This window comes from Periplaneta americana, chromosome 1 (genome assembly GCF_040183065.1).
Source record: "Periplaneta americana isolate PAMFEO1 chromosome 1, P.americana_PAMFEO1_priV1, whole genome shotgun sequence".
Classification (NCBI taxonomy): Eukaryota; Metazoa; Arthropoda; class Insecta; order Blattodea; family Blattidae; genus Periplaneta; species Periplaneta americana.
Genome location: NC_091117.1, coordinates 190,586,727 through 190,613,307, shown reverse-complemented (window position 1 = coordinate 190,613,307; position 26,581 = coordinate 190,586,727). Strand labels below are relative to the sequence as shown.

Genomic DNA, 26,581 nt, shown 5'->3' with positions numbered 1-26,581 from the left:
AATGTTTCATGTTATTTTATTCTAAAGTAGTTTTTTTATTTACACTATGCAATAGAATACACAGAAAATCATAATTGAGTTCGTTTTATTTTGAATGATAAATACAACTGATTTAATTTTCATAGGTTAGCATAACTTTTCTTATAAAAGTAGTATTGTGGTTGTTACGACACGAAATCATATTAAAAACAGAGAGGGGACTTAAGAAATCCTATGGTATGCGTGAAACGTCTTTACTCATGGTATTTAATTAATTTCACAGGTTTTAGATCTCGTTCGTACCAGAGCCTGTCACATAAATATGTTAACAAAATGTTTATTAAAATAATTAAATAGTACATTATGCAACGAGCCTATAATGGTAGTAATTAAGACGCGAGAATGTTTATGAAACGAGCGCAAGCGAGTTTCATAATTTTCATACGAGCGTCTTAATTAACATTATAGTCAAGTTTCATATGACTTTTTATGCTCGACCATATTTCTAACTTGAAATTATTCATAAGTATTCATGTTATTCTTATCTGACTGAGGAGCGGAACTGACCTTGTGCAATACCTCGTAAATTGTGAGATGTGCGCAGACGCGAAAGTATTGATTTTTTCCGAGAGAGAAATGTCAACATTGACCTTGATATAATCTAGAGAGTAAAATAAACATTAATCTTGATATAACCTTGAAATTGAATTAAATTTTTTTATTTTATTGGGTTATTTTACGACGCTGTATCAACATCTAAGTTATTTAGCGTCTGAATGAAATGAAGGTGATAATGCCGGTGAAATGAGTCCGGGGTCCAGCACCAAAAGTTACCCAGCATTTTCTCGTATTGGGTTGAGGGAAAACCCCGGAAAAAACCTCAACCAGGTAACTTGCCACGACCGGGATTCGAACCCGGGCCACCTGGTTTCGCGGCCAGACGCGCTGACCGTTACTCCACAGGTGTGGACTTGAATTAGACATTGAAAAACGAAATGACAAATTGAATTTATTTGAATATTATTTACAATTAACGCTATCTTCGAAATCTTGAACTCTTCTATTCCTTCGTACCTGTCGTCTCGCTTCACTTACCTTTCTTCCCACCACAATCTGAACACACGCTCTCGCCATGAAACAATACTAACAATACCATCCCATCGCACCTCCTCATACTCATCCTCTTTCACAATAGCCCTGCCAAGACTCTGGAATTCGTTACCTGCTAGCATCAGGGACTGTCGAAATAAAATTCAATTCAAACGCAAACTTACTAGGCACTTGGTCAGTAATTGAGACTCGTTCAGACATGGTTTCTTGTAAATAGTTATTTTAATCTACCACAAAATATCTCAATATCCGGTAATTTCATCACTATAGAATTTTGTTATTCTAGGTTTAATTTGTAATTTAGTAAATACAAAAATATTCTTTGTTCTTAACTTCTATGATAAAATGTCTAGCTTTCATTAATCAGGTATTCTTGTCGTACTTTAATTTTTATTGTAATTGTAATTGTAAATTTAATATTAATTGTAATCTTATTGTTCATGTTATAGTTGTAATCCCCTGGTAGAGGGGCAGAGAATGCCTGACGGCCTTATCTCTACCAGGTTAAATAAATAAATCTAATCTAATCTAATCTAATTATTATAGTAACAGAACTGGCTTTATTTCAAATATAGGCGATTTATTGTGCAATTGATGAAATGAATTTGCGGGAATGTGCTTTGTGAAAGGCTGGAAGATGACTGCGAATTGATGTTAATTTGTGTGTTGTTTTTTTCGGCTGAATTTAATATTGTATTTGAGATTTCAATTTTATTTTGGATCGATTCTTCAACATAACCTTCTGCGACAGTATTGGATTTCCAGCCTCCGTGGCATATCCGAGAATAATCGATACTTGCGCTTTCATATTGCTACAATGGTATTTTCTGATTGGTGGAACACCTGAACTTTAATGAATAGGTGTACTTTAATGAGGTCGATTAAAGGGCTGCTACCAGGTGTATAATTACTACATTTCGGCATGGTCGAGCATAAAAGTTCTTTATAACATTTCTGTCTTTAACAATGATTACATTTACAGTTAATGTAGATTCATTACATAGCTATTATATCTTGTAAAACTGTTCATCGTTCCTTTTTGCGTTGTCTGTACTACCTTACACGTTCTTTTCTCACTCTTTTGGTATGTATTGGTTTTATCGGTTCACCATATTTATTTTCATTATTATCTTGTGTTTTTCGCTTGCGACTCTGCGACTTTTTCGCTTCCATAACAAAGTAATACTGACTTTAGTAAAAGTTATCAATTTTAAAAGCTCAAGAGAATTTCAGAAAAAAAAAAAAAAATCAATCTGGATTACAATCCTGTACGAACTGTCACATTTTTTTTAAACAAAAAGCAATGATTGCACAACAAATCTTTCAGATAATCTAACTCTATCTCAAAATTCACAGATCTAAGTTTAGTTATTCTGTAGTAATTATTTTTTTTCCTAAAAAATAATATGTAATTTTCAATAAGTTTCATAACAGAGAAATCTATATATATAATTTGAACTGGTAATGGAAATTACGGGAAAACGGCTGAACGGATTTTAATGAGTGACCCTTCATTTTGAAGCTTGGCTTCCAAGGATTTTCAGAAAACCAGTAACTTTCAGTGAAGCGTTAGTTTTCCTACATAATTTTCCTATTTTCCAAAATCCATTTTCCGTCGGTTTTGAGAACTAATAGCATTTCAGAATAAAACAAAACACACACTACAATAAATAATAGGCTATTACACGAAGACCATGACGTGCAAGATTGCTGACATATTTAGAGTTCAAATTCAATTGGTTATTAAAAATTTCAAGACCTGCTAAAATAATTTACAGGTCTGATTCTGCGGTGTGTAATTTTCTGAGTACAGCTGTGTATTGGATATTAAAATCTACAAAACTTGAGGTGGTTTGATGGCATATTGCCATTAGAAATTAAATACTATTGTTATAGTTAATTCCATGATGTTACAACTGCAAAACTTGTGTAAGATACTAATATTGTTATTAAAAATCAAATATTTTTATAGTTATTAATCAAGTGGGGTTGGGTCTTTTTCATATACTTAATGGCGGTGTGGTGTAGATACTTATATACGTCATTCTTTTCAGTATTGGCTCGAGAGAGCGAAAAAAATACAGTTCCTCAGGAAAGATCAAAAGATATTACTTAGTGATAAAATAAGAAGCCTACAAAATTTTGTAGTCCCCCGATCATTTCAGCAAGATCTCTTAGCAGGATAAAATGGTGTTACCCTCTACATTTCAAGCTCTACATCCAGCAGCTGTACCAAGATGCTATGTCTATTGTTCGAAAACATAGTAAACCTGACTTTTTTTTAACTTTCACCTACAATCCACAATGACCTGAAATCGCTATTGCTTTACTCCCACATGAAAAACCCACTGATCATCCTGACATTGTTACTTGCGTTTTCGCGTTGAAACTCAAAAACGGAAGGTGGATAGGTTCAAGAAGAAGTATTTGGCATAAAAGAACCATTCATAAGGAGTATGTTTCATTATTATGGAAGCAAATAATTTTCAAAATGTCTGGTATTTTTCATTGAAAATAAATCAGAAAAAATTTTATTTGAACGTCTAATGAACTTAGTTTGCAACATATGCTGCACAAGCCACTAGATGTTATACAGGGACATCATTTTATTTTTACTTCAATTTTTATTGTACCTGAGTTTTTGAATGTACTTCACTCCCACCCCTTCTACTAATGAAGTTCCAACTGTCCTCCACACAGAACCGTGGCCGCATATAGTAAACAGGACTGAGTTAGTGAGTATAGTACGTTCAAGAAATATGTTCGCGTTTTCCAGTGATGAAAGATCTTTCAATACTGAATCATATTTTCGCGCAGGTACTGTCATCCGTTTGCCTACGTCGCATCCCGATTTTCCCCATCTGCTTCTGCTCGCCCCTCTGTAAAAGCTGGACTGTCTTAGCTCTTTTCTGAAAACATTAATTTCTGTTAGGAATTGGACATTTACGTAAATTATACAATTGTTTAAAATAACTTAAATAAAAGGGCTTCGTTAAGTAATTAACTGTCACGTGATTTCCCCCCTTTCTACGATCCTGCGGCATAACCACTTGGACGGACAGTAGATAGCATGTCTGAGTAATTTTATCTTTTCGGATCGGGCAGAAGTGAAGACTGAATTTACAGTACGTAAGGTCCTCTTTTATAGAGTAGGTATATAATTATTTCAACATGAGTTACTAGCACGAAGGATGAAACTGGTAATTGGAATTAGGTACAATAGTCTATAGTGCGATAATATGCACATTAGAACTGAAGCATGTATCGAAATGAACAGCCACCATTTTCAAAAATGTGTTTAAATATCCATATTATGATTATTTTTCAATTTAACTTCATTCTCTATATTGTAAGCTAATGTGCTGTAGACAGTATAATATACACTGCATAATGAATACGTTCGCATGGATGACTCAGTTCGTGAGTAAAAACACATTCTTAATACAGCACTGCATTTTGATTAAACAAAAACCTAATGAAAATTATCGAACTCAAAATCGCGATATTTCCTAGTTTACGTAAATAGATGAACTACTTTTCTTCCCTCCTATACCTAGTAAAGTGATTTGTTTGTGTTTTACGCCAGTATCATCGAATTACAGTGGTGGAAGGGTGTAGCAAACGGTGTTTCCGGTTCTCTAAAGGTATAGCCAGGTTAATATTAAAAATGCTAGTAAAAATAAAATGATGTCCGTATATAATCCACAGTTTGGAAGATAGACATATTGATTTTGAAGTAAAAATAAAAACTTCTCTTGTCACAGGCATTTGGTCTGTGTATGAAAATCAGGGAGTTTCACATAAGTATGACAGGAGTGAAACATCACTTATGGAGGGGTGTCCTTAAACTTCTGGTTGGGGCTGTACACAATTTTGTAAATAGAAGGCTGATATTTTAGAACGTTCTTACCTGTCAGTTTCTTTAATGATTTTATGTTGTCTTTCGAATGAAAGAGCAATATAATTATTTCAAATAAACGGTTGCTAACTACATATAAAACTATGTCGATTAAAACTGCGAGAATTCAGAAAGCGCCTCATAAATTTCTAGGAATGTAGCTTGAATCCGGTACAGGTGTGCTCCTTTTCGACCTGCCTTGGGTGTCCTGTGCGTGCGTGTGTGTGTGTAGGCGGGTGCCGCCTCAATTACGTCGACCTTTGATTAAATTCCTCATCGTGTGCGTCGCTAAAACTAACACATTTAATAGGCCACGACCATTGAAATGCATCATGTCTGCCAACATATGTGAAGGAATCTACCCATCTCGTCAGCAATTCTGACCAAGTACAGTATGTACACTACGTGACCATTACTTCAGAACGACCGACAGTTCGATAGTCGGGTAACAGTCACCTGATTGACACATCAGGGCGTATTTATACTGTCGTATTGGTGCCGTGCTCTTATTAGATGAGTAATAGTAATGATATTAATAATAAAGCGGAGAGTTAAGGCCATCAGACCTTCGCTTCCAGTCAGCCAGAAACAAAAGAAGCTTATACAGGGACATCATTTTATTTTTACTAACATTTCTAATATTAACCTGGCTATACCTTTGGATTAACGGTTGAGAACCGGAAACACCTTTTGCTACTCCCTTCCACGACTGGAGTTCGATGATACTGGTGTAAAATACAAACAAATCACTACTAGGTATAGGAGGGAAGAAAAGTAGTTCATCCATTTACGTAAACTAGAAAATATCGTGATTTTGAGTTTGATAATTTTCATTAGGGTTTTGTTTAATCAAAATACAGTGCAGTATTAACAACGAGTGTTTTTCTCACGAACTGAGCTATACATTCGGACGTATTCATTATGCAGTGTATATTATACTGTCTAGAGCACATTAGCGTACAATATAGAGAATTAATTTAAATTGAAGAATAATCATAATATGGATATTTAAACACATTTTTTTAAATGGTGACTGTTCATTTCGACACAGGCTTCAGTTCTTTTGTGCATATTATCGCACTATATACTAATGTACCTAATTCCAATTATCAGTTTCATCCTTCGTACAAGTAACTCATGTTGAAATAATTCTGTATCTACTCTATAAAAGAGGACCTTACGTACTGTAAATTCAGTCTTCACTTCTGCCCGATCCGAAAAGATAAAATTACTCAGACATGCTATCTACTGTCCGTCCAAGTGGTTTTGCCGTAGAAAGTGGGGAAATCACGTGATAGTTAATTACTTAACATGTCCTTTTATTTAAGTTATTTTAAATAGTTGTATAATATTACTAAGACGTCCAATTCCTAACAGAAATTAATGTTTTCAGAAAAGAGCTAAGACAGCCCAGCCTTTACAGAGGGGCGAGCAGAAATACGGGTGGGGGAAACCGGGGTGCGACGCGACGTAAGCAAATGGACGGCAGTACCTGTGCGAAAATATGATTCAATATTGAAAGCACTTTCGTCACTGGAAAACGCGAACATTTTTCTGGAACGTACTATACTCACTAACTCAGTACTGTTCATTATGACCGTAAGGCGACATTGACTGCATACGCGGCCTTGGTTCTGTGTGGAGAACGGTTGGAAGTTTACTAGTAGAGGGGTGGGAGTGAAGTGCATTAGAAAACTCAGGTACAATAAAAATTGAAGTAAAAATAAAATGATGTCCCTGTACAATGTTGCAATGATACAAGTTAATGATTATACCCATAGAATAATATTTAAAGAACACTCAAAGAGTGATGTTTTTATACAGGCACGAGTTAAGTAAGAGAATACAAACATACTAAATTATAATTACAAAATAATATAAGGCTTAAAAGTTACACTCAATGAATACTCGTATGCAAGGGGTAAGTGAATCAATATTACAAATTCAGAAGTAAATTATAACTATACAACACTGAGGAATATTATACAGGATGAACTGTAAATAATGTCATTAATTTTAAGGGCTTATTCTTTGAGATATTTCAAATAAAGAAGTTTAACACAATTTTGTTCGTTTGTGTTTCCTTTTCGGAGAAAAAAAATATTTTATATGAAATATTTCATAGCGTATTTTGAGAAAACTATTAAATAAATTCCCAATATGCTCAGTCAATTTAAGAGAGCAGTGTATTATGATAATAAATGACTGAAAGAATTTAGTTTTGTCCTTTAAATGTGCAGTAATTTAATCCAAATCAATGTAAGTTTTCATACCGCAAAGGAATTTAAAAACCTGATGCAGTGCGACAACACTGTAAAGCTGCCTGAAGAGATGCAGCTCGCGTACGCAACGAGAAATGGAAATGTAACACAACTGCTTCTAAATATGGCTCGGGAAACTTGATTTCTTGTATTTAAATTTACCAATTACTGCTTTAAAACTTAAAGTGGGAGGGAACTATTTCTAACTTGCTGAAGAAAATGATCGTAGTACGACAAAAGGAGATTTTTTAATTCAGTAATAATATTTATATAATGTAAAACAAGCTTTTTTAATGCCTGCGTTCACTGAATATTAAATTAAAATTAAATAGAAGAGTTTAAAAATAAAATTTGTTGTATATCATCATTATAAACAGTCTTTAACGTTAGTGAAAATAGTGCATAATATGGCACATTATCGCACTAGTGCTGTAAAAATATTACCATGGCAACCAACACGTCAGGACTTTTATTAAGAAGGCATAACTTGTATCACAAAGTTAACATTATGAAACGATTTGCCAGTGCTATAATATTTACTATATCAAATTTGTCATAGCAAGCTCTTTCTTCATAGAACATATCAAACTATACATCATTACAAATCTGATGTTATGTCTTTATTAATAATGTTTTATAATACTATCGTACAAAAAAAAGCGTATGAAATTCATTTATAATATTATACAAATTATTACATTCGTAAAAGTATGAAACTCACTATGTTCGTATCATAATATTTGCTGACGTAATAAACTGTGACATTATAAACTTGTTTCATAATATTACTACTTTAATTTTGTTCGTTACTTTAACGTAAAATAAGCATATCGTAGTTTTATTTCTTTCCTTTAAATTTTTCAAATGTTTTAAAATTCTGTTTCTATAACGTGAAATATGCATCATTCTTGTATACGATCTCTAGAATATTAAACTGAAACGGGAGTATAGAAATATTTCTTAATCTTTTCACTTCAGTTTGAAATAAGCGTGTCTTTTTGTCTGTGTTCTCTGAACATTTAATTAAATTTAGGTTTTAGAGTTCATTTTAAATTTTCCAAGATTTTATATAACGTGATATGAGCATTGTTCATTCTCCGTTCTAAATTAAATGGTATACCGTCTGTATTTTTCCTTACGAGTTTAAAAACAATAACCTTCAATAAGCCAGGTGAAGGGGACGTTCACAGAAAAACAATTGAGTGTATACTCCCAGCTAGTTGCAGCGCGCAGCGTTGCAAGATGCCATAATTTATGTCTTTTAAAATGCACGTTCTTATGGAAAACTATTCAAAATATAGAAAAATGATATTTGAGTTGTTTGTTGCTCTTCACTCAGGGAATCATCGCCCACCAGAATTAATGACATTACTTACGATTCACCTTTTAGGCAGTAATTTATTACGAAATCCGAATGGCTAAAGCATTGGCATTCTGTTCAGAAAACCTGGATTGAAATGCCGACGAGTCGAAGCGAAATTTGTGGCGAATAAAGATAGTGATTATGTCAAGTATCAGCTATTTCAGTTCCGATGCAGGCATTTTATCATTTCTCCATTGAATCACAATCATCGTCGTCATCATCATCGCAATCATCGTTACTCTGGTGTAAAGTAACTACACCTTCTATGAAGCAATACAGTAATATCAGTCCAGTATATACAGTCACGAAGCTTGAGTTGTTAGGAACTATAGACTGTTCCGGTACTATTTCGCATGAGGCGATAGTAGCGATCCTAGTGGTTAGCAACTATCTATGGATGCATAAGCTAGAGTATGCGTCTGTAATATGGTCACCTCAGTTCCAGTCCCATCAGATGCAAATAGAAAGGATACAGAAAAGATTTTTACGTTATTTATATTTTTAAAAACATCACGTGTCGTCTTATGAAAAGCAAATTTCATATAATCAGTTACTTTTTTAATTTAATTATAAAACTTTAAAATCTCGACGATTATTAAATAGTCAAATTTTACTCTATAAGACTGTTAACGGCATATTGAATAACTGTGATTTTCTTAAATTCCTTCAGTTCAATGTAAAAAAAAAACAGAATTACGTCATAGGCAACCTTTTGTTATTCCCATTCCTAGAACTGTTTACTTCAAGAACTCTCCATTGTTTGTTATGTGTAATACTTACAACTCTCTGTCTTTAAATTGTGATTCTCAATTAGATTTCAGTTTAACAGTTGAAAAATTTCATACAATATTAAAAAGAATTGTATTTCCTTAGACATTTAAATTATGAAGAAGTGTATTATAATGTTTTTACTCCAGTTTTTAAATAATTTTGCATAATTATATTGACATTTGGCACTATATTAACTGCAATATTATATTCTAGCATCTAATACCGTTATGCATTTTCTTTCTTCCGTTTGTGTTGTTTGTTTTGTTTTGTTTTTTTTTTTTTTCCTTATTATGTATTTTGTGTATCTATGTAAGCCACCTGTAATTGGAAGCCTGCTTCTGTTGGTGGTGGATTTAAATAAATTAAATAAAATAAATATTCCCTACGTATTGAGCTTCGTGACTGTATACACTAGACTGTGGTAATATACTGGATCGTTCACTCGAAAGCTGGCCATCGCTTATAGAAAGAAAGAAACTAAACTTACTGTTTAATACTAGCCAAAACTGTGACAACAGGTGACAGATTCCCTGTGGACTGGAGATGAACTGTAAACCAATGTTTAACAGCATTTTGCACCGTTTCGTCCGATAGAAATATGCTTCCCTTCAGGCCTTCCTTCAAATATCCAAAGATATGGAATTAGAACAGGTCTGGGCTGTAAGGGGAGTGTGGTAATGTTTCCCAGCGAAATCTTTGTAACTCGTCTCTTGCTGATGTATCAATGTGAGCTCGAGCATTGTCATGGAATGAAATAACTCTTGTCAAAAGACGTGGGAATTTATTCTTGGTGTTTTGTCTAACAAGGGAAGGGTTTCGGCTCGAACAGGAATTTTTGGTTAAAAATTTGTACAGACGCTTACCTCACAAAAGTGATGAAGACCGTAAAAGCATTCATTTATGTAACTGTCCGTTTGGTTGGTATTGGTCAATACACTTTAAAAATGTACATGAGGATACTCTATAAAATGCATGAAACAGCATGGAGCAGAGCAATAATCACAACACGCAGAAGCAACACCTGAACAATCTTCTGAACCACACTCCAGTGCTGAAAAATCAAATGCTACCTGAATTACATTTTTGAAGTTCAAGACTTGTTCTGGATTCACGTAACCAGCTGACTGCCAGGAATACTGAAGAATAGGGCGGTATACTGGAGCAGACAACTGGTTATGAATAACAGAGTGCATTTTCATTATAAACACTCGATTTTCCAATTTAAGTTCTGGATTCTCAGCAAGAGTCCTCATGTAATCTGTTATCCTCCGAGCATATATTTTGTATTGTCTAAGGAAATAGATATCCAGAGATTGGAAATATTTAATTTTTTTCAGGTGGAATGATCATACATTCCATGTCTTAGCCTTGGAATGATCCATTTATCAAGGTTGTGTCCTTGTGCACATTCAATGACTCACACAACAGTGTATATTTTTGATTAGCTGCAATATTTTCAGACAGAACGATGGAAAAAAATGTTCTTAAATGGGCTCTAGACATTTTACCATTCGCACTAGCTTCTAGGCTAGGCTAGGCTTACGGGTAAGATGTCCCAGCCTCTTAACTTGTGCAGTGCTCTCCCCACCCCTCAACTTGTACAGTGCTCTAACAGACAAACCACACATTACACAAACGAATGCTTTTGGGAGCTTTACAGAGATGTAAAGATGGGCCTGTATACAAATTTTGGATACGAAATTCATGTTCGAGCCGAAACGCTTCCCTTGTAACATGCCCGAGAGTTTCTGCATAGCGCTAGGCATTGATCATTTATCCACGATCCCGAAATTACACTACCAATGGACCTAATTAATCGGAAAAAAATTGATAATATGACTTTCCTTGTATTGTCTTGTAACTTGAACTATTTAGGGTGAGAATATCCGGTGTTTTTCTATTTTATGCCAGACCGACGGGAGTGTGGCTCCTTACCTGTCACAATGCGATACAAGATATAATCTGAGATTCTATTGACAGATTCTCGCACGTTCTGCTTTCTGTTCAACACTTAAACAGTGTGGCATCCACTGCGCGCAAATTATTTTCCAGCTTCAAACACTATATTATGATGTGAAAGCTATGTAGCCTACCACTGCAGATCAGGCCGACCAATTTAGGAAACTACAACTGAATGTAATCCGATATATTACTTGAGATCCTCTAGAACCGGTTGATCGCTTCCCATGTCCCCTTTACACTAAGACAGTTTTAACTTAGTACATTCACGAAGTGGCCTGCCAGGTGACCTTCATTCCTTCCTCGGAAGCACGCTTGGGCGGGTGAGTAAGATTTCCAATTTCAGCTGTATACGAGTTTGTAAGTGCTTGCAATGGCTTCAGCCTCTTACAGGGATCGTGATACAATACAAAGCACTACAGATGATGTCACGGACTCTTGAACTCTTGTAGTACTTGCTCCCGTTTATTATTTTGTGCGAGATCGTGTGTATTTGCTTGGTTTTCGCACAAAACCAATCCGCGGAAAGTCTAAAATTCCACATTCAGTATTCCCAACCTAACACACATAACAATTTCCCTCTTCTTACCGCTTAAGTGACATATTGATTTTACTGCTTTAGGCTTTTAATATATTATTTTTAGAGACGTTCAATATAGTAATAATTATAAATTGGAAACTTACCACTGCAATTTCACCTACATTGCACTGTTAATTATTGTTTTTAAATATTTGCCAAAATTAAGTAAACTCTACAACTCCACTAAAGTTACTGCATTCGTTACATTAAGGAAGCCGTGAAAAAATCAACAAGACCGGCAAAATTAAACTTGCCGATGTTATTACTGCAATATGTTATATAAATAATATTGTTAAAATATTAAAATGAAAAATAAATCATTACATAAACTTACCGTTTGTTTTAAGTTCGCATTTATAGACTGGGGGAAGAAAAAAGACAGACGTATATCACGGCCTGCTGGAGTATAGTAAACACAGAAAACATTTTAAAGCAACAATGTTGAAGATAGATATTTTTGTTTTGCAAATTTGCCGTCATTGAACAGAAACGAAGATGGAGATTTCATTGCAACTAATTAGAAATTCCTCTTTCAGGTATGTAATAAACGATCTTCGCACAAAATAATGTACGATACACGAGCGGCATGTTTTCTTTCAATTCTCGGAAATTAAAAAAGCTCAACTACGTTTCGCTTTTTCAAACTTTTCCTCGAACATGAAAACTTCAACATACCACTCTTGTAACGCATATTACTATTGGATATTCAAGACAAGAAAACTTTAGATGCAAATGTCAAAATATACAGTATTTCAGTGACGTTCAGGGTAGCTAGTTCCCCTATATATTAGTACGCTCTAAAAGCTGGTTCATAATAAACCGGAAACGAAAACGAGAACGGAAATATTGTTAAAATAAATGTATTTAAATATGAGCATTCACAATAGTTTTTATTTCGGAAAACGTATAATATGTCTTTCACGTGTTAAATTTTATTACCTGTTAACATGTTTCGGCCTGCTATTGGCCATCTTCAGAACTGGCTGTTGCTGGCCTTGGCACCTTTGCTTTTGTTTCCTGTGGGGGTGTGTTTGTGTAGTGTAATGTGGAGTTAAAGAGTGTGTATGTTCTGAAATTTATTTTTTTTTATTTATTTATTATTTTGCTAATAATTGTAACATAAATTATACAATAATTGAGTTGTGTGTTGAGAATTTCATTTGGATGTGTTTTTGTGTCTTTATATTTCGTATTGTTCTAGCGTGTTTAGTTTCTGGCTTTTTGATTGGATGTGTAGAATTTACACAACACAAACAAGCTGCATTCCGAACAATGGTAATTACACAGACTACTCAACATACCAATGAACCACCATGATTACAAAGAAGAGCTAAACACAATCAAATACATAGCACAAGAAAACGGATAAAACCCCAACATAATAGACAACATAATACGAAAGACAAAACATAATCACAAAAAACATAAGAATACAATACAAAATACATCACACTAACATACGAAAACAAAAACACATAGGCCTACAGATTGCAACCACATTCAAGAAATTAAATTACAACATCGCATACAGAACAAATAATACTCTACAAAAACACCTCAACACAGAACACAAACAAATGAATACAATCACACAGACGTATACAAACTCAAATGCAACATCTGCAACAACTTCTACATAGAAGAGACAGGCAGATCATTTCAAACACGTTACAAAGAACACATCACAGCCATAACAAAATTACAAAACACTTCCACATATGCAGAACACATCACAAATGCTAACTACACCTACAGAGACATCAACACAGACATGGAAATTCTACACTTCCAACCAAAAAGCCAGAAACTAAACACACTAGAACAATACGAAATATACTGACACACAAAAACACATCCAAATGAAATTCTCAACACACAACTCAATTTCAGAACACACACACTCTTTGACGCCACATTACACTACACAAACACATCCCCAAAGGAAACAAAACCAAAGGCGCCAAGACCAGCAACAGTCAGTTCTGAAGATGGCCAATGGCAGACCGAAACATGTTAAGAGGTAATAAAATTTAACACGTGAAAGATACATTATACGTTTTCCAAAGTGATATAGTGTTAAAAGTTGTGTAATCAAGATGTATAAATAGTTTTTATTTTAACAATATTTCCGTTCTCGTTCTCGTTGTCGTTTCCGTTCCCGGTTTATTGTGAACCAGCCTTAACATTAAAATTATGTAATTATTTTATGTATGTATGTATGTATGTATGTTCGATGTGTATGCGTGCGCGTGCGTGTGTAGTATTGGTGATACGAGTACCTTTCTGATTTGAATTCCAGTATGTCGAAAGAGGATCAAGGAGTACAGAAATTGTTGTATGATATAATATAATAGCACATTCCACATTACAACACAACATGAGCCACATACCATGTCATGTTATCTATATTATATTATATTATATTATATTATATTATATTATATTATATTATATTATATTATATTATATTATATTATGGATAACCACGACACATCCATAATACGATTTTTAATTTTTTTGCAGCCAAGTGAGGTAACATGTCGCAGATCATAATTTTGGCTGCTTTGTCGGCCATCTTTCTATTGACAACAGCGCAGGGAGTAAGCAGAGACAACACAGTTCAACAAAAACAGGGATATAAAATTCAGACACCAGGACTCTGGACTGCTCTGGGATGCATCGTAACAGACGAGGATTATACCAAATGTGTCAGAGACAGAAGTGCGGTACCCGAAGGTAAATCTGCAGTTCATATTATGCCTTAAACACGTTTCTTCTCATTTCATAATCACACCCAGGAGAAGAGGCAAACCTATGTAGTGATGTAGAAAATTAAACTCCATATTCGGAATTGAAGAGTTTATTAAGACAAATGTGTATCGACTATTTTTGTTTTACTAATTTATATTTATATTATGGTCTATATTTGTTTTATATAAAATATCTTCAGGCTTATTTTCGTCTCATGAACTAACAAGCAAACATTCACATGGGGACAGATAAAAAAGTTATATTTTTCTTCCACCAAGTTAATGATATCAAGACAAGTATTTATACAAATTTTGGCCACTCGAGCGCAATTAAGAGGGCCCCCAAGAAGCCAAGTTTCCCTGGGACCGTTTACAGAAGAAAAACGCAATTTCATGGAAATATTTATTGGAACAGACACAGCAATTGTTGAGCTACTTTTCAACATATTCCCCACCGGAATTGATACATTTGTCATACCGTGGTATCAACTTTTGTAGCCTGTGTCGTAGAAGTCTGCCGCCTGGGATCGCAACCAGTGTGTGACAGCAGTCTGCGCCTCTCTGTTGATCCCATGGTATGACAAATTTAATGTCTCACTTTCGATGGTAAATATGTTGAAAAATAGCTCAATAATTGTTGTATCTGTTCCAATAAATTTTTCCAATTAAATTGTACCTATTCTCTTTCTGTAAACGGCCCCAGGGAAATTTATTTTTACGTCTCTTGTAATTGCGCTCGAATAGTCAAAATTTCTATATAAGCACTTGTTTTGACATTATTAACATGGTGGAAGAAAAAAAAATAAAATTTGTATCTGCCCTCATGAGAATGTTTGCTTGTAAGTGTATTCGAAAACTATTCCAGCCATCTCTTCCTTAGTCTACCTGGATTTCTGTTTTTCCCAAGTCAGTAATAAATTAACAATTTAGGTATGCTTTCTTCAGTTATTATTTAGAACTTATGTGTTGTTTCTGTTTATTTCTTTATCTTCTTTTTCATTTGTCATTTTAAATGCAGCCCCATCATTATTTCATCTCGTGGGACGTTAGCGATGTATCCAAGGAATATTTCTTACAATAAATTTTCAAATTAAAGAAAATGTTATATTATTTATCAAGATAATATTATTATAATTAGTATTGATTAGTTTGAAATCGGTTCATTAATTTATTTCCATTTGTTTGTTTCTCTTTGTATTTTCTTAAAATAATAAGTTATATCAAATATAATACACTAGTTCTACTACACCAAAAGTACTTCAAAGACATCATTAGCGAAATAGCATAGTCTAGCATATACAGTCACGAAGCTCAATACGTAGTAAATATGCATCCATAGATAGTTGCTAACCATTAGGATCGCTACTATCGCCTCATTACAGATAATGCGAAATAGTATCTGCACAGTCTATTGCTCCTACTACTCTCATAAACTCAAGCTTCGTGACTGTATATACTATTAGACCGTGGAAATAGTCTATGTCTCATACACACAACGACTTCAAACTAACACTAATATTAGAGAATTTATTTGAAAAATTAATAAGCAGAGAAAATAAAGGCAAAAGTAACACAATCTTCGCAGCCCCAATCTCCTACATACAGATAAATACATTTTTTTGTTAATTCTATATACCACAGGCCACGGACCACTTCCCTTCCCCCACTCTTTCTCTTCTACTATCACAAAGAACTTGCTAATTTCTTAGACAACAAACCTGTATTATGATAATAGGGGAAAATAATTATACTGTAAGTTCACAGGGCTAACGGCTTCTAAGCTGGGTACCTGGTTCTAATGAAGTGCACAGGTAGCAATTTAAAACATGGGGGCATGAGATAGTTATTCTGCCTGCCATAAAAATTCACTTCAATCATATCCCCAAGGTTAAAAAAAAAATTCTATATACCAATGCCAATTTATACAAAATAATATTAATAGCAATATATGTGATTTCATATACTGCCAAACAGAACTTGCAAATGAAACATCAGACCTCGCATTATAACTCAGTATCCTCCACTGTTCTTGGCACGTGAGGTTTGTACAGACCAAGAAACAAAATTTGGGCCACCTGAATTTTCGAAGTTCCACTTATAACATACTGCACTTGCCCACTGCTAATTGACCATGCGCAATATGTTATAACTAGAACTTAAAAATTCAGGTGGCCGAAATTTTGCTTCTGGGGCTGCCAAAAAAAAAGTGGCCGCACTCGTGAACAGCGAATATTTTCTAAGTCCACTTCGGATCACGGTGATGTTACACGGTGGATGCGCTTGTAGAAGCAGTTTCGGGACAATGAAATCATTCGATATTTGCTTCTCGTAGAGCAGCGGTAGACAGCTAGCTTAATGATTCGAAGGTTGTGAGTTGGAGCCTTGTTCAAGTTATTTTATTTTGTTATCGTTCTTTAGCGATATAAATGATATTCAAGTTATCATTATTGTATTCTGCTATCATCCTTTAGCGATATAAATAATATTCAAGTTATCATTTATATTCTGTTATCGTTCTTTAGTGTTATAAATAATATTCAAGTTATCATTTATATTCTGTTATCGTTATTTAGCGTTATAAATTAATCACAGTCTAGTATATACAGTCACGAAGCTCAGTACGTAGTAAATATGCATCCATAGATAGTTGCTAACCACTAGGATCGCTAATATCGATTCATTACAGACAATGCGAAATAGTATCAGCACAGTCTTTTGTTCCTAGCACCCTCACAACTCAAGCTTCGTGACTGTATATATTAGACTGTGTTATAATCATGGCGTATGATGCGGATCTTTCCTTTACTGTAATTACTCATTTACTAATAAATATTCCTTCTCTATAAATGAATCACTCATACATTTTATATTCTTATTTCCAACAGTGAGGAGAGATGAGTATACAAGCGATGAGGACACAGATTCATCGGAGGACGACGGTCCTGGATTTTTTGACGTTATTAACGACTTCGTAAGTGAAGGGTTCATGAGATTTTTTGAAGGTGATGAAAAAAATAAGAAAAAAGACACATACGACAACAATGTAAGCAACAATGAAAGCGAAGAATCTGCGGCTGCTGATCATGAAGACGATGATGACCATGATGATGATGACGATGACGTTGATGATAAGGAAGATGACGATAGCGATGATGATGATGATGACGATGACGACGATGATGATGACGACGATCCAGATGATGATGATGACGACGACGATGATGACGATTTTTCACAAGAAAGCAATATTGTGGACACATCCAACAGGACCACAAAGGCAAAAACTAAACATATTAATAAAAGAAGCGTAGAAGAAGGTAAGTGCATAAACCTCTATCATAACAGCAACGATATGAAAAGAAAATATTCGTACACTATACAACCTTAATAAAAATATGTTTCCTGTTATATTTATACAGTATTTTAAATAATATAAAAACGTAATAATGCACATAATATAATGCAAAATATCGAGAAAATAATAAAACAATAATACCACATATGTGTTGAAATTAAAGTAATTTTTACGATCTCGAAAAACAAGGGCAGAATAAGTATTCGTACAGGTGCTAGAAGTCATGTTTTCTCCATTCTATTAGGCTGCTGTTAATACTCGTATCTTGAAGAATACTTTTTTGACTTACTTAGGCTATTGCCTCCAATCTTTTTCTTTTATGTAATGGCGGGTATAGGCTAGATCATTCGTTATCTCGTGAAACCAAATTCGCCATAGCATATATTAGTAAGAAACTTATGGTGGGGTTAAGTGAGCTCGCTAGCTATAAGTAGAAGCGTAGCGAGGGAGGGAAGCTTCTCAGTTTACTTTCTTCTTTTTTTTGTTTGTTATTTAATGACGCTGTATCAACTACTGGGTTATTTAGCGTTGATGGGATTGGTGAAAGCAGGATGGTATTTGGCAAGATGAGTTCCAGGATTCGCCATAGATTACCTGACGTTTGTGTTACAGTTGGGGAAAACCTAGGAAAAAACCCAACCATGTAATCATCCCAAGTGGGAATTGAACCCACCCCCGAGCGCAAATCCGGATCGACAGGCAACCGCCTCAGCCAACTGAGCTACGTCGGTGGCTTATGTAGTTATTACCTTCATCAACTTATTCTTGAGCATCTCAAGAACAGCCGCATCTTTCTGGTATTCGTATTTATTATACTCGTATTTTGCGCTTTCATATGAACAGTAACGTCTTTGCAAATTAAATTTGGTGAGTTTATACACTGTTTTTGCACAAATTAAAACACTTGGACACACCATCACATTTATCAAATAAATACCGTATATTTTTGTTCCACTGAACATTAAAGTACACTGTAGGCAATTTATTTATTTATTTATTTATTTATTTATTTATTTATTTATTTATTTATTATTTTGCTAATAATCGTAACATAAAATATAAAATATACAGAGAAACTTTAGCTCGCCCCTGAAAGAGTAGAACTCGTGCTCAGAGGCGGATTCCTGAATTGAAATTAATAAATATACAATACAATTATAATTAATAATTATACAATACAATTTGCAATTATAGTATATAAATTTAAATTTACAATTTTTCAATTTTTTATAAAATCCATACATAACTTTTTAAATTTAATAATAGAACTATTCGAATTGACAAGATTTGGATATTTAAATATAAATTTGTTATATATTCTTGGGCCTAAATTACTACTATGATTAAATACTGTAACAGTGTTGCATTTTGGTTCAAACAATCTTAAAGAATTCATACCTTTTGTTTCATAACTATGAGAATACAATTCAAAATTATTTCGATTTTTATGTATGAATTTTATTAATACAATATAATAAATTTGTCTTACGTTAAGTACATTAAAGTCTAGAAACAAATTTTGAGATGGAAAATCAATAGGTTTATGAAGACATATTTTAATTATTTTCTTTTGTAATAAATAAAGTGGATTAAAATTGGATTTAAATGAGCTATCCCATCCTATAATTCCGTACATAATTACCGATTGAAATAAAGTTAAATATATTTTACGTAATAAACTTATTGACAAGTAATTCCTCAATAAAACAAAATAATATACTATTTTACGTAATTTATTACAAAGGTAATTAATGTGTTGCTTCCATTTTAAATGATTATCGAAAATTATGCCTAAATACTTAACTTATCTTCGTTTTAAAGAACACACTGTTTCTGACATTTCGTGTACCGATATATCTACTGTTTGTATGTTAAAATTGACAAGTTTAAACTGTTGTTAGATATGCATAACCGAGTAGGTCTATGGCAGTGGTCGTCAGCACTCGCTGAAATGGGTAACGGGTAAGCGGTGCAACGTAATATGCCCCGTCGTGCAGTAGGAAGAGGGAGAGAACATACCCGCCAGCAGCCACCGATGCACTATAGTGCAGTCTCTTATCCGGTTATTCACAGAGCACACTGAGAGCAATAACATACTGTACTTTGCCCAGAATTTTACGTCTTGGTCATGGCTGACATAGACAATTCAGAGCGGAAGTAATAAGAGAGCAATGGTGGAAAAAAAAAATGGTGTGTGTGCGTGCATGCGCGTGGGTGTATGTTTTTGGAAGGGGGAAGGTCCATCGGACAAAGTCCACGAGTGTCCCTTATGGACGCTTGATTGTCGCGTCTGCAGTACTAAATCTTACGGTGTGTAGACATATCACAGTGACTGTAGACATATTATCATATTGACTGTACCACTTGTACATCAAGTTCATTTTATGGGTGGTAATGAATGGTGACATTACGGGATGACGGTACTGGAAATTGCCTTTTCGTCCATGAATTTCAATGATTCTGCTGGGATTTGAACCTGAGACTGTGATAGTAAGTTATAGCACTCACGGAGCTAATAGTGCCCTTTTATGAGAATGACAGAATCTGTCCCACAATCGTGCTGTCTATTAGAAATCATAGGATCTATCTGAAAATCTGCTTCCAGATTCTTTTGTAAAAGGTCATCAGCTAAGTGAGACACTCCAGTAAATAACCTTAACCCTTAAATTGACAAAGTTTCCTATAGGATACATCAAGTTAATAGGCTATATGCTATAATTTTAATAGAACAACGGAAAAAAACTGGTAGGAAAATTAAAATTCCACAATACTATATAATTGTACAACATATAAAATATGGACATTGCGATAGTTGTTTTCTTTACGGTCCGACAAGGTTTAATAAACTAGTGTGAGAAATGAAGCTTTGCCAATTTAAGGATTAAGATTACTTTATTACTCGGCATCAACCCCTTTGATTTGATTAACTGGTTGGGTTTTTCCGAGGTTTTTCCCAACCAAAAGGCAAATGCCGGGTAATATTTTGGCGATCCTCGGACCTCACCTCATCTCACTATCTCTCGCCAAAATATTGTAAAAAAATTGTACAAAATTGTAGAAAATTACTAAATTATAAAACTGTAAAAATTTGTAAAAATTGTAATTGTAATATTGTAAAATTTTGACTTGTTCCACATCTTAAAGCTTCATTGCTCATGTAAGATCTATAGAATAAAATAAATGAAATGAAATGAAAAAAAAAATAATAATAATAATGCTTCAGTTCAGTGCATAAAATTTAAATAAATCCAGAAGAAAAGCGCGGTAAAATTTAATTTTCTTTTCAACCTTATGGTCAAATAGATGCTGTTTTAGTGTTCATTAATGATTTTCATTTTTTTTTCTTTCCTTATTACCAGTATAGTCCACACCTGTGGAGTAACGGTCAGCGCGTCTGGCCGCGAAACCAGGTGGCCCGGGTTCGAATCCCGGTCGGGGCAAGTTACCTGGTTGAGGATTTTTCCGGGGTTTTCCCTCAACCCATTATGAGCAAATGCTGGGTAACTTTCGGTGTTGGACCCCGGACTCATTTCACCGGCATTATCACTTTCATTTCATTCAGACGCTAAATAACCTAGATGTTGATACAGCGTCGTAAAATAACCCAATAAAATAAAAAAATTACCAGTATAAACTTTTCATGGTTCCATTGTTTTTTATTAAGACTGTAGAATTATCAGTGTTTAGTATTAATGATGGAATTGTTATTACAAAAAGTGCGGTTTTATGATTCGAAAATTTCTATTTCATGCATGTGGCTTCTAAACAATCATGTCTTGTTGATCATCTAAACAGACTATGGAATTTTGCCTTATAAAATAAATCCAGAAGAACCCAGAAATGCATACAGAGTGTTAGTTGGGAGACCAGAGGGGAAAAGACCTTTGGGGAGGCCAAAACGCAGGTGGGAGGATAATATTAAAATGGATTTGAGGGAGGTGGGATATGATGATAGAGAGTGGATTTTTTTTAAGTTTGTTATTTAACGACGCTGTATCAACTACTAGGTTATTTAGCGTCGATGAGATTGGTGATAGCGAGATGGTATTTGGCGAGATGAGGCCGAGGATTCGCCACAGATTACCTGGCATTCACCTTACGGTTGGGGAAAACCTCGGAAAAAAACCCAACTAGGTAATCAGCCCAAGCGAGGATCGAACCCACGCCCGAACACAACTTCAGATCGGCAGGCAAGCGCCTTAACCGATTGAGCCACGCCGGTGGCTAGAGAGTGGATTAATCTTGCACAGGATAGGGGCCGATGGTGGGTTTATGTGAGGGTGGCAATCAACCTGCGGGTTCCTTAAAAGGCTATTTGTAAGTAAGTAAGAATATGCAGTCCATTTCATATTATTTTAATTCTTATATTTAGCCTACTATTAATATCAGTGAAATGGAGGAAGAAACTGGCCATCCTACCCCATTATCTCCTGTCTCATAAGTGATTTCTTATTGGTGTTACTTATGAAGTTCAAATCTGTCTTTGAACAGTTGACTAAACAACAACAATATCCGTGAATGGGTCTGTTTTACTCCTGATTCGTTTTGTTTCAGGAAAAAATGAAGATGAAAACAAAGAAGAGGGCAGGAGGAGAAGAAAGAAAGACGACAAACTGATGAAATTGATGATGCTTGGCATGGTACTCAAGTCCAAACTCAGCACCATCCTGATGTTGTTCGGAACCTTGATGCAGCTGAAGTTCTTCGCCCTATCTATCCTGAACCTCTTGGTCGGACTTGTACGTCTGTACCTGGACTTGACAAAGAAGAAAGAACCCCAGAAAGTGATATACTACGAACAGGCGCATCACCAACACGTATACGACCAGCCCCATGAGAACAAAGGGTGGTTCGATGGGTGGTTCTCAAAAAGTGACAGTGTAGCAAACCCAGATGAAATTGCTTACAGTGCTTACAAACCATCAACTTAACACCAGCTCCATGTATGTACATACAATTTAGCAATTGCTCCCAGGTAGGAACGAATTCCTGAATCATATTTTTTTAAAGAACCAGTATTCTCGTTGGAATCTATGTACATATAAACTCAAGTAATTCGTACGAAAAAAAATTGAGAGAAAAAATTAACAATTCAACACGGGAGGCGAAAAAGTGCCTTTACACGTTACTAGATAGTCCAACAAAGTAACATAATACTAGAAATAAGAGAGTCTTATTTATGAATAAAATTTCTAACCTCGTCTTTTTTTTACTTTTCGTGTGAAGCATGAATTTTCAGCAAGTTAGGCGAAAATAAAGTGGACATTTTTAAATGTATGAGGAAGATATTCTGGTGCATACAACTTGGGTGTCGTGGTCAATAAACCACAATACTTGGGTCCCGGATCTTTTCTGAAGGTAATACTAGTTGGGTTCCATGTTTCCATGTCCTTTCTTATTAATGACTGGGTTCAAAATGCTAGTCTAGAGGTGTACAAAGCGAAAATCCTGAAGTATATTATTTATTTACTAAGAGTAGTAGGCCTATTACAATGTAATAATGGAAGATACATGCTAAGAATTTTTATAAAATTGTAATATTTCATACTTCCTAAAACCTACAAACATTTACCTCTGTGTATCTTTTATAAAACTTCAATATCCACACTCCTTAAAAAAACTGAAACATATCTCTCTACTTATCTTTGATAAAAGTATACAATATTTTACATTCTTCAACTTCCTGCTATTTGTTTTTATAAAACTGCAATATTTCATGCTTTTTAAAACCTCTACATAAATTTCTAAATAACTTATTTAATAAAATTACAATATTTCACTCCTTTTACCTAAAACGTTCTACATACATCTCTATGTATTTCTTTTATAAAACATTTCACACTTTTTTAAATCTCTACAAACTTCTCTGTATTAAAAGTTGTATAGTAGAAATCTACATGATAACTTTTCCAGGAATTCCATAGCAGATGTTTCTTTGATTCATACTGTAAACATTTTCCCTTTCAAAAATCTCTCTTTTAATGAATTTCCTTGTTTCTCCTTCGATGTACATTTACACTCCAAATCTTCACATGTGGAGTGTGTATCAATTAGAATTTCTATAAGAGCTTAGAGTATATTAACACAAAAATATTAGGATTCAAGTGTTAAAACACTGCATTTAATTTTGAGTGTAGCAATTCACAGTATTTGGCTGTTCTCAGCATTGAAGAAAAACACTAAGCCCAAGTGGAGGAAGAAAATCACTGTTAGAGGGAATGTAGTGTCCAAAATGGATTTCAAATTCTTGAACGCTTACATTCTGAGACTGTATACATAAGTTTGTTCGTGAAAACATCAACATTTTCTGGGTCAATGTTGCGCAATCCAAAAAATAACTCTACAAGATGTACCATACTTGTTTCTGAATAATTATTATTGTTACTCCGTTCTTAAAATAAGTGAATGGATTTTTCTTATTTGGATGAAATCGACATTTTAAAATTCACTTCAGGGCACATCAATTTATAAATTGCACAATGTACTATTTTTTCGAAATCTGCATACACTTTAATAGGACACAAAGTTGTTGATGTTGCTAGTTTGCCAATGATGAACAGCTGGACTTAATTCATTATTCTTCAGGCTTCTCAGTATAATTATTGAACAATGTTGTTTTGATTATGGTTGGAATTAAGTTTTCTGCACACATTCAGGTGAGCAATATAGGCCTACATGAAGGATTCTTCATTATAACATACATTGCACCTGGCAGACGTTCAAATGTTCACTCTTTGTAGATGGGCTACTAAAAATTCTTCCCTGGTGGTCAGTCGAAATATGGCCATAGATTCTTTTCCTGGTTTGTTTTTATATTTCTCCCATTTCTCCTGCATTCTATTCCAAATTTTTATTGTTGTTGGAACATATCTACAAGATACTTCTTCAGGAATTCTATAGCCTAGTAGATATTTCATTAATCCTAATTCCTGTAAATGTGGATTCCTGAAAATATCACAACACAGTCTTCACTATCATTTAATAGATAGAAAGTTCTCTCTTTTTTCAGAAAAAATTCTGATCCCAACTAAAGCAAAGTGAAGTTCCTGTAAATTCTGGATCAATTTCTAATAATGTAATCTGGTACTTCCAAAAAATTTACCCTCCGCTGATAACATGAATACTAGGCCTACAGCATTTGTTGATAACAGGGGTTGCATGCCACCCCATGCATTTAATATGCAAATAAACAAATAGTATTACTTACTTACAAATGGCTTTTAGAGAATCCGGAGGTTCATTTCCGCCCTCACATAATCCCACCATCAGTCCCTACCATCATATCCCACCTCCCTCATATCCATTTTAATTATTCTTCCATCTACGTCTCGGCCTCCCCAAAGAGTCTTTTTCCCTCTGGCCTCCCAACTAACACTCTATATAACTTACTTATGCATTTCTGGATTCGCCCATACATGCTACATGTCCTGCTCATCTCAAACGTCTGGATTTAATGTTCCTGATTATGTCAGTGAAGAATACAATACGTGCAGGTCTGTGTTGTGTAACTTTCTCCATTCTCCTGTAACTTCATCCCTCTTAGCCCCAAATACTTTTCTGAGCACCTGATTCTCTCCCAGAGTGTCCAAGTTTACAACCATACAGAACAACCGGTAATATAACTGTTTTATAAATTCTAACTTTCAGTTTTTCTGAGAGCAGGCTGGATGACAAAAGCTTCTCAACCGAATAATAGCAGGCATTTCCAATATTTAACTTATTCTGCATTTAATTTCCACCTGAGTGCTCCAAGATACTTACATTTTTCCATCTTTTCAAACGATAAATTTCCAATTGTTACATTCCCATTCGTACTATGTTCTGGTCACGAGACATAATCATATAGACTACTTTGTCTTTTCGGGATTTACTTCCAAACCTATCTCTATCGCTTCAAGTAAAATTCCCGTGCTTCCTCTAATCGTTTGTGGACTTTCTCCTAACATCAGGGACGGTGCCAGGACTTTTAATCCGGGGGTGGGGAGCAGAGGTGGAGTGAGACTTTAGCTTGGGAGGGGGATGTGTTGAAGTGATTTTGTTAAGTATTAATGTTGTAATGAGGCAACTATTGTCGTTTGAAAAATGTATATGCACTTTCATACATATTTTATATTTTATGAATTAATATAGGCCTACATAGCCCTATTTATAATATAAATTATTTCTTTACAATTGCGTTACCACGTTAAGGTACAAAATAATATATTTACGTACTTAGTCGAGTCGTATATACCTTAAACAGAAGAAAAATTGAGTGCCGACACTAATTTCGCACAAAATTAAGGGTGGAAATGTACTGTGAAAATGTGACTAGTGGAGAGGTGTGGACAGACGGGATCATTCCGTCGAAGTGGAAGACTGCAGGCAGAGGCAGGACATAATAATATGTCATTTCCATGCGTTTCCTTACTGATCACAAAGAAAAGTCTAGTTTTCGTAAGATCGAATCAGTGACAGATTAAGTTAAGGCTTTTGGTATGCCTTGCATGTACTCACAGTCATTGTCTAAGAATGTCACTACCCCACCCAAACTCCTCTCTCCCTCACTATTCCGT

The 26,581-nt window shown here is 34.6% G+C and overlaps 1 protein-coding gene across 1 annotated transcript in view; it reads left to right on the top strand.

Annotated features, from left to right (window-relative positions):
* Positions 1 to 26,006, top strand: part of LOC138705803 (uncharacterized protein F23B12.7-like) — a 29,171-nt gene extending 3,165 nt beyond the window's left edge. The window contains exons 2-4 of the mRNA XM_069834452.1: positions 14,445 to 14,657; positions 17,557 to 17,988; positions 22,581 to 26,006. Coding sequence (XP_069690553.1) covers positions 14,459 to 14,657; positions 17,557 to 17,988; positions 22,581 to 22,957 — 1,008 coding nt within the window. The 5' untranslated portion in view covers positions 14,445 to 14,458 and the 3' untranslated portion in view covers positions 22,958 to 26,006. The remainder of the gene's footprint in view (positions 1 to 14,444; positions 14,658 to 17,556; positions 17,989 to 22,580) is intronic.
* The last annotated feature ends 575 nt before the right edge of the window (positions 26,007 to 26,581 follow it).